The sequence below is a fragment of the Artemia franciscana genome, chromosome 16, assembly GCF_032884065.1.
Source record: "Artemia franciscana chromosome 16, ASM3288406v1, whole genome shotgun sequence".
Lineage (NCBI taxonomy): Eukaryota > Metazoa > Arthropoda > Branchiopoda > Anostraca > Artemiidae > Artemia > Artemia franciscana.
In genome coordinates, this window is record NC_088878.1 from 25,783,101 (window position 1) to 25,792,921 (window position 9,821).

The 9,821-nt window shown below is 38.6% G+C and overlaps 1 protein-coding gene across 1 annotated transcript; it reads left to right on the plus strand.

The window, feature by feature from the left end:
• Window positions 1-5,491: 5,491 nt before the first annotated feature.
• On the plus strand, window positions 5,492-9,821 carry LOC136036804 (zinc finger MYM-type protein 1-like). Its single transcript, XM_065719135.1, has 2 exons — window positions 5,492-6,857; window positions 9,592-9,821. Exons 1-2 carry the CDS (start codon window positions 5,492-5,494, stop codon window positions 9,819-9,821), a joined length of 1,596 nt encoding a protein of 531 aa, XP_065575207.1.

A 9,821-nucleotide genomic window follows, 5' to 3' on the forward strand; every position in this document is an offset into this window, starting at 1 on the left:
ATTTGAAAAAGTAATGCAAGGTGGTTATGGAGGAGGTCATTTGCGGCAATAAATGCTCAGCACAAATACTGTTGGCGCCAGCCGAGTGTGGTGTTTTTTTTATGAATACTGCGTTGTTTGACCTTGTTTGACTTACATTAGATTATTATTATTCCTTAATACGTGTTACACATGTAAGATCACACAAAAAGTAGGATGGAGAATTAGGGATGTACAAAAGTAATTGTGTGGGGGAGGGGCACAATTCACAATGCCCAACTTCGTCAAGACGCTATAAAGCAAGCTATTTATATGAAAAGCTAAAAAAGTGTATTCAAAACTTCACAAATATCACGGAGCTAGTCGATTCCAAGTATAAGCGGCTCTTGCAAGGGTGCATCGAATATATTTGTTTTGGGGGAGAGGTACACAAATTTTTTAAAATTCGTCAAGCTATTGTGTATATGCATCTTTTTTAAGTCTTAACAAGTCGGACAAAAAGTTTGTGGGGGGACCCCCCCCCGCAGAAACTTTATTCCAAATGACGAATAAAGTTTTATTCCAAATGAGTCATAATTACAAAATGAGGCTCTTTTAAGGTTGTTCCGCATAATCGGAGGTGATACTGAGGTGGGGCCACACAGTTTCAGTTAACTGGTATACATCTCGGAGGACCATGTGTGCCACAAAGTTCCACCACACATGGCGCGGCTCCCTTAACGCTAAGTATCGTTAAACCACGCTTGGCAAATTTTGGCCACGCTTGCCGCCTGGCGTACGTGATTTCTGAAAGTTTGCACCCTCTCGTTTGATATAAATGCTGCAGTTCGTCAAGGGTTTGTGGAATACTGTTCCTAATCATTAGTGGATCTAGAGTTTCGTGATAGCAGAAGGGGGCTGAGTAGAACATCAATAACTTAGAACTAAGATAATTATATCAATATAGCTACGATTGAATTTCGGCTATCCTTTCTTTCTGCACAGATTTGTGTAACTAAACCAAAATATTGTAAAATTAAGGTCAGTGGCGCCATTTTGGGGGGGGGGCATGGCCCCCCCTGATTTCTGGAGGGGCCCAATTTCAACCACGTAATTCTTTGTTTATTCGTCCTTGTTCTACTTTTTTCTCTTTTTTTTACCGTATTTCTACTGTGAATTATTACTAAATAGCAAATTCAAGATACTCGACGATTATTGCATTTCAAGAAAGTATCCTGTTTTTGCCGTTCTCCCTAATTAATTTATGGTCACCCTTTTGGCAGGGGTTTGTAAAGTCCTTTCTGGGCTCGGAGTACTTCTGTGACATTGAAGTCTCTCCAGTGATTAATGAATCCCGTCAGTCGGCACATTTATGTGTAGGCTAACATCTGGAAAAGAGGGTATCCAGACCAGGGTGTCATTCCAGTTTTGTATTTAGTTTCTCGTTACCCTTCATCAAATAAAGAACCGTGAAACAGTGTTGAGTTGTGTTCAAGTTCAAATCGGATTATTGAAACATGAGTTCATCCGGTGCGAGTGGTGCATAAAAAAGGAAAATAAAAGCCCAAAGGAAAGAAGAAGAAATAAAGATGCAACGACGATTGGCTTCGTTTTTCAAACCGAATGTAAGTAAATCTACCACATTTTAAATTTTATAAGCCCTCTCCCGATGTCTTGGCCCACTGGTTCGATATGATCACCCCTGGGCAAAAAAAAATAAATAAATAAACACGCATCCGTGATCTTTCTTCTAATATGAAGTACAAAATTCCACATTTTTGCAGATAGGAGCTTGGAGCCTCTACAATAGGGTTCTCTTAATACGCTGAATCTGATGGTATGATTTTATTATGATTATATGAGTTCTAAGGGTGTTTCAGCCATTTTTTGAAAATCAGGCACATTTCTCAGGCTTGTAACCTTTGAAGGGTAAGACTAAACTTAACAAAATGTATTTAAAATCAGCATAAAAGTTTAGTTCTTTTGAAATATCTATTGGTATCAAATTCCGTTTTTTAGAGTTTCGGTTACTATTGAGCCGGGTCGCTCCTTACTTACAGCTCGTTACCAAGAACTGTTTATAAGATAATGCTCAGACAAATCTTGTTGAGTTTCTTCTTTTGAAGAGGAAAGATAGAACAAAAAGCGACAAAGATAAGAAATTTCAAACCTAATAAGTTTTCGTCCGCATGAATTACTATGGCTAGCTTCAGTTTACCTTGCTTCAAAAAGTGTTTAATCACCCGACAGCAGTACTCGTGCATCATATTTTGTGTTTATTGATTCTAGGTTAAAATATAGAATCAAGGGAATGATAGCTTTGCAAGGTAATCCTACATAAACAAAAAAATAAATAAAGAAGTGTATCACAGAAACCTATAAAACCTATAAAAACCTACAAAACATAAAATTGAATAGCACATTGGACTTAATTGAATGAAATAAAAAAGACATGTTTTTTCAACTGAATGTAAGAAGAAACATTAAAGCTCAAAACGGATAGCAATTTTTAAGTATATGAAGGGGTTCACCCCCTTGTCAATACTCGCTCTTTACGCTGTTCAAATTTGGTTCCAATTCTTTAAGAATGACTCCTGAATCTCAAAGGCCGTTTGATTAGAATAAATATCTCTTTTGAAAGTACTAAAAAAAAACTTTAGCGTAAAGAGCGAGGTATTGACGAAAGGGTGAACCTTCTCATATGTAATAATTTCTTTTCGTTTTAAGTTTCAATCCTGCTCCTTACTTTGAGTTGAAGAAACTTTTTTTTCATTTAATTTCTTATTCTTTTTTTAATAATGCTTGGAAATCCAGTGCCCCCTTGATCGAAAATTCAGCTCCCCTATGAAAAGTTTCTCCATGGAAAGATCCTCCTACATAACCTCCTCTGCTCGAGCTGCCCCCCCCACCAGAAAAAACTGAAAACGTCTGTATACTTCGCAATTACCTATACTATTTATAAAAAAGGGCAAAGTCCACAAATTTAACACCTTCCCCCAGAGACTTTGGACAATTAAGACATCTTTAAAGACATATTTATTAGATTTTTCAAATATATTAAACAAAATGGCTGTTTCAAAATTTTGATCAGGTGACTTAGGGTAAAAAGAGGGTGGGATGGGGCCTAGTTGCTCTCCAAATTTTTGGTCATTTGAAAAAGGGCACTAGAACTTTTAATTTACCTTTGAATGAGCCCTCTTGCGATATTCTAGGACAACTGGGTCAATACGATCACCCCTGGAAAAAAAATAACACGCGTCCTTGATCTTTCTTCTGGCAAAAAAATCCAAAATTCCTCATTTTAGCAGATAGGAGCTTGAAACTCCTGCAGTAAAGTTCAGTGATGCGCTGAATTAAATGGTGAGATTTTTGTTAAGGTTATATTACTTTCAGGGGGGGGGTGTTTTTCCTTTTTTTCGGACATAAGACAAATTTTCTCAGGCTCGTAACTTTTGATGGGTAAAACTAAATTTGATACAACTTATATATTTGAAATTAGCGTACAAATCTGATTCTTTTGATGCATCTATAGGTATCAAAATTCCGTGTTTTAGAGTTTCGGTTACTATTGAGCCGCGTCGCTTTTTACTTGAAGTTCGTTACCACGAAATAATTGATTATAGCTTCGTAGTTGAATTGATTATGTTTTTTGTTGTTGCTTGCTCTAAATTTTGTGTTGTTTTCTATGTTAATTATGTACAATTCACGTCCTAGTTCTTATATAGCGATCGCAAATTCTGTTGGTCTGTCGGTCCCGGTTTTGCTACTTTAGGCATTTCTAGGTAAGCTAAGACGATGAAATTTGGCAGGCGTATAGACCAGATTAAATTAAAAATTGTTTCCCTGATTCGCCCATCTGGGGGGAGTGGGGGGGGGGTCAAATCGGAAGAAATAGAAAAAATGAAGTATTTCTAACTTACCAACGGGTGGTCGAATCTTAATGAAATTTGATATTTAGAAGGATATCATGTCTCAGAGCTGTTATCTTAAATCTGGATCGGATTTGGTGACATTTGGGGGAGTTGGAGGGGGGACCTAAAATCTTGGAAAACGCTTAGAGTGGAGGGATCAGTATGAAACTTGGTGGAAAAAATAAGCAGTTGTCCTAGATACGTGATTTACATAAACGGAACGGACCTGCTCTATTTGGGGGAGTTGGGTGGGGGAGGGTTAATTCTGAAAAATTAGACAAAATTAGGTATTTTTAACTTACGATGGAGTGATCGGATCTTAATGAAATTTCATATTTAGAAGGACCTCCTAAATCGGATCTCTTACTTTAAGTTCTGACCGGATCCAGAGTCATTAAAGTGGGGTGGAATTGGGGGGGGGTCTAAAAACTTTGAAAACGCTTAGTGTGGGGGGATCACGATGAAACTTGATGGGAATAATAAGCACAAGCTATAGATACGTGATTGACATAATTGGAACGGATCTGTTCACTTTGGTATGAGCTCTAGCAAAATTCTAAGAATCAATAGATTGATTTAAAAAGAAAATCAGAGGCTTAATGCCGGTTGGGATTTAAAATAAAAGCTGTGAGTCACGAGGCCCTTCTAAATATCAAAATTCATTAAGATCCGATCACCCACTCGTAAGTTACAGGACAGACAGAAATTCTGTCGTACGGACAGAAATTGCGATCGCTATATGGCACTTGGCCGAAGGGCAAGTGCCATATAAAAAGAATACTCAGCGACCTATTCTTTGATACTTCGAATAACTATCCCATCTAGATGAAACTTAATAATTTACAAGAGGACACATCCAAGTTGCAAATTTTGTCGAGTATTTAGTAAACTAGAAATATAACTATCGGTGAAGTACTGGTAAAAGAAGTAACTGGGACGTCAAGGGACAACCCATCGGCAACCGAAGTTTTACCGACAAACGAGCACACCCTGGACGTGAGACACATTTCTGAGGAGACAAACCTGCGCGAACCACAAACGGAGGAAATGGCTTCCAGAACGATCACTACCGATTTGTCCGTGAACCCGTATGATAACCCCTGCCAACCAGTTTTGACTGACTATCCCGCCACTACCATCGGGAATCGCACACGAAAATTTAACAGCTCCTATTTCTTGGCATACCCATGGCTCGAATATTCGAAAGAACAGGACTCGGTGTTCTGTTTCAATTGCCGACATTTCAGTGGATCCTCGCTAAGATCAGGCGAAAGGTATGGAGCTAGAGCATTCATTGACGTAGGATTTAGAAAGTGGAAAGACATTTCTGAACTGATACGGCAGCACGAAAACAGCGACCGACACAAAGCATGTACCATTTCTTTGACTCAGTTTAAAGCTATTGAGACGGAGGGGCCGAATCTGTTGCGTCATGCCTCTCCAAAGAACGCGAAAAGGAAATACTAGAGAATAGACAGTACGTAAAAGCTCTACTAAAAACTACAGCATTACTTGGACGGCAAGGTCTTGCGTTTCGTGGCCATGATGAAGGGGAGTCTAGTGCCAATCAAGGGAATTTCGTAGAGACAGTACATCTTTTAACAGAAATCAACCCGGACTTGATGAAAAACTCTCGTAAGGCCTATGGCCATTACATGTCACACGAGTACCAAAACGACTACACTGAGGTCATAGGAAATGAAATCAAAAGTTCTATCGCGAAAGAAGTCAGAGAAGCAAAATATTTTGCCGTTCTTGCTGACGAGACAAAAGACCTCTCGAAAAAGGAACAACTCGCGATCTTAGTGCGCTATGTTCATGACCTGAAAATCAAAGAAAGGGCCATAGGTTGCTACCACATGCGCAAGGTTGACGCTGAGAGTTTGGCCGACTTCATTTACAACGAAATAAAGGGTATCGGCCTTGACTGGTCAAAGTGTGTTGGACAGTGCTATGACGGGGCCAGTGTAATGAGCGGACACTTTTCAGGGGTACAGGCCCGTCTCCGGGAAAAAGCACCACAAGCGGTGTACACACACTGTCATTCCCATAGACTTAACCTTGTCATTGGCGATTGTATGCAGAAAATACAAAGAATTTCATCAGTATTTTCGGTTTTGCAAACAGTTTACAGTTTCGTCTCCAACAGCAACACTCGATACCAGTTGTTCGTCGAAGCCCAGAAAACTGCCAATGTGCCTGTGCTAACGCTTGAAAGGACAGTAGTGACACGTTGGTCTTACTGGTATAGATCAGTGGCTAAGATCCTGGTTAGATATGACTGCATACTCGCAGTTCTGTCAGTAGTTCAAGAATCTTCTGACAGGGAGGCAGCGGCAGAAGCTACGGGTCTTAAGAACCAGCTAGAGTCGTTTCCCTTCATATTCAGTTTGCATGTCATTCACGAAGTTCTTGCAGTGATAAACCCTCTTTCTGAACAACTACAGGCAGCAGATCTGGTCATCTCAGAAGCTTGCACTTTAATCAGTGCAACAAAGAAGGAACTGAGGAAAATGCGTGATGACGAGTATTTTCGTGTCCTATACGGCAAGTCTAAAGAGATGGCCATTAATGTCGGAGCTGATCTGTCGGAAACAAGTGCTCTCTCTTCAGCCATACCTGTTAAATCAAAGCGGAGAGAGTTCTACGAGGTTTTGGACAGAGTGTTAAATGAGTTTGAAGAGCGTTTTTCTGTCCAGCTGCCAGTACTAGAAGCCACACGTTGCCTTAACCCCAAATCCAAAGATTTTATGGACTCAGATTTACTTCTTGTGATCGCGACATACTTCGATCAGGCGGGAATCGATACTATGCAGCTGAAGTGTCAAGCTTTAATAGCTCGTGCATTTGTGTCGCAGCTTCCACAGAAACCGGCAAACGCTTTAGATGTCTTCGAACGCCTCGGAGGATTGAAAGAAGCTTATTCTGAGCTTCTTAAGGTCGTCAGGGTAGTCCTCACACTCCCGCTCACAACGTGCTCAAATGAACGTTTTTTCTCTGTGTTGACGTTTGTGAAGGACTACCTCCGGACAACGATGGAAAACGAGCGACTTTCGCATTTGCTGCTTATATTCTCAGAGAAAGCTGCAGTGAAGGAGCTCAATTTTGAGAAGCTTGTCGACGACTTCGCAAAAATGAAGCAAAGGAGATATCCATTGCTGAAGTAACTGTACGTAAGTTTCTGATTTATACAGTAAATGTTCTATTTTGGTACTGTTTTTGGTCCCTAAATAAGCTGCAAAATGCGAACCCCAAAGGTAGTACGGTACCTAAAGGCATGTTCGAAAATTTTAAAATTTTTAAGGCTGGATGGGGGCCCAAAATCGATTTTTGCCCCCCCCCTAAGGTTTTCTGAAATGGCGCCACTGATTAAGGTCTATTCGAAGTAAGGAAGGAGGATTCTTGGTAGTTGACAGATTAATATAAATATAAGTAAGAACTGTTCAAAATTATGCTTCAGCCAAACTAAGCGATTGGGTGACCACTTTTCCCGGTTATATTATGTAAACCTCTACGTAGGCGAATAGAAGGGTTTAATACTCCGACAGATCGAAAGGACTTTACTGATTAAGGTATATATATATATATATATATATATATATATATATATTTCCTTGTTTGGTTCTAGAAAAGCAATCCATAAAAATCCATCATTAGGTATATAGAAGAAGCTTTAGCTTCCCTCTCTGGAATTATAATTGTCCCGAATTTCTTGGTGCTTATTATTCAAATTATCAAATAATTTTTTTTTTCAAATTACTGGCCACCTCTAAAAAAAAAAACCGCGGCCGTGACTGTCTCCCCATAAAAATTTCATCCCGTACACACCTTCGTAAATAATAGCCTGTATTATAGTCATGAATAGCACTCTTCTAATTGAACCTGTTTAGTAATAATACATTAGCACAGAGGTCTAAAAATATCACTTTCACCAGGCCTCACCCCTTTGCCATAATAGGTACTGAAGCAGAATCATCCCTTTGCCTTAATGTTTGTCAATATTTAAACAGTCTCACCTCACTCTTAAAAAAAAAAAAAAAATTCGCATGCTGACCAATTGTCTGCGTTGCGCAGGTACCGATCTCCTGATTCGATGCCTTCGATCGGTAGGGCAATGCTTGACTGGGGGTAAATCATCCAATAACTCCCGTGCCCCTTGATTTCTCCAGGTGCTCACTATGAGCTGGGTCGACTCAGGCTGAGCTTACAGAGTCACAAAATTGACCCCGGCTCCAAATCAAATAACTAGTGACACCAGGACTCGAACCCCTGTTCCAAGAATCTCAAGTCCGGTGCGCTAGCCACTCTTCGTAAAACCCCAAATACTTCTAGGAAGGCGCTGTCAATTTTCATCCAGGAGAGGAACATTATTTTTTCTACAAACACGTATTTTTTAAGGTCAAATCTAAATTTTCATTTATCTCAACTGGTTTATTTAATAAATTCTCCAGTTGGTTCATCTTATCCTACTAAATATGTTTTGAGACGTTTACGGTCTTTGTATAAGTTTTTCGTTGCGTTTCGTTATGTTTTCTGTACGTTTTATTTTGTCGAACATAAATACTTTCGTTTTATTCCTTCGATTCGGGCCAGTTCAAAAGGTTTGCTCTTTCTCTTTAACACTGAAAGAGGGTTAACGGAAGTTTTTGCCCAAATATTCTTTATATCTTGTCATTTTATTCATTGGCTGAAAATCAATTTCGTTTGGTTTTGACTTTTCTTAAGATTAATTCTAAATTTTTTTTTCCTCAAAACAAGTTTTTCAAAGAAAAGTAAAGAGCTCCATTAAACTAAATATGAGCAGAAAAAAAAGAATCTTCAAAGCATAAATCTTCTACAAATCACCATCAATAAATAAATGAAACCTTACCCTAAAGATTACCCTAAATAAATAAATGAAACCTTACCCTAAAGATATCAGATTTCTGCAATTATTCCACTAACATCTACTATTTGTTTTATGATTTCCCGTTTTATAAAGTTGTGTCTCACTCCTATATGCATACCACTTTCAGGGCTCTAAGGTCGTACGCACAAGCCTTGTTGGGATTTCGGAAATTAACATTAATATCGAAACAAGCTTAGAACTAGATCAAGCTACTTCACTAGAGGTCAATTTAATAAGAAAGCATTACCCCCAAACTGATTACCCCCAACATATTACCCTAACATTATTGATAGTTCAAGAGTGGGGAGCTTTTTACGAATACAAGGGGTAACTTTAGGGGAGGGGAAGAGGAGGGAAATTATTGCCACTCGGAATTTTGAAAATACGTGTTTTAATTATGAAGTACTCTTTTTTAGTGTTTTAAAAGTATAATATGAAAATATAATCTCCCATAGATTCTGTGAAATTGTATCCTGATACTCTGAACTTTTTAGTCATAAAATAAGCAATTAATATTGCATTATTAATGCTTTCCCACCCTAAAAAAGACTTAGCAGCTTCCTTATTCATCATGAGCCCTACTCCTTGTCTATGTACCCCATCCTTTCTACACACCTGGCAGTAAAAAAAACCTATAACCTATATCACCCAATTTCATGCTTCATACTCCTGGGATTAAATAAAAAAAAAAAAACAAGTTTTTCTAGCTGAAAGTAAGAAGCGACATTAAAACTTAAAACGAACTGAAATTACTCCGTATATGGAAGGGGCTGTTCCTTTCTCATAATATAAACTTATATGAATTTATAACTTATAAACTTAATGAATTTATAGCTTTGGAATCTGCATTAAAAGTAAATTCTTTTGAAATATCTATTGTTATCGAAATTCCGTTTTTAGAGATTTCGGTTACTATTGAGCCGGCTCACTCCATACATGCAGTTCGTTACAAAGAAATGTTTGATCAAACTTCTCAAACAATGACCGAAAGCCGCCTGCTAAGCTGTTATCAAAGGGAATATCAATGGGGCATTATATGTCCACTTACACTTGGATTCTCCTGA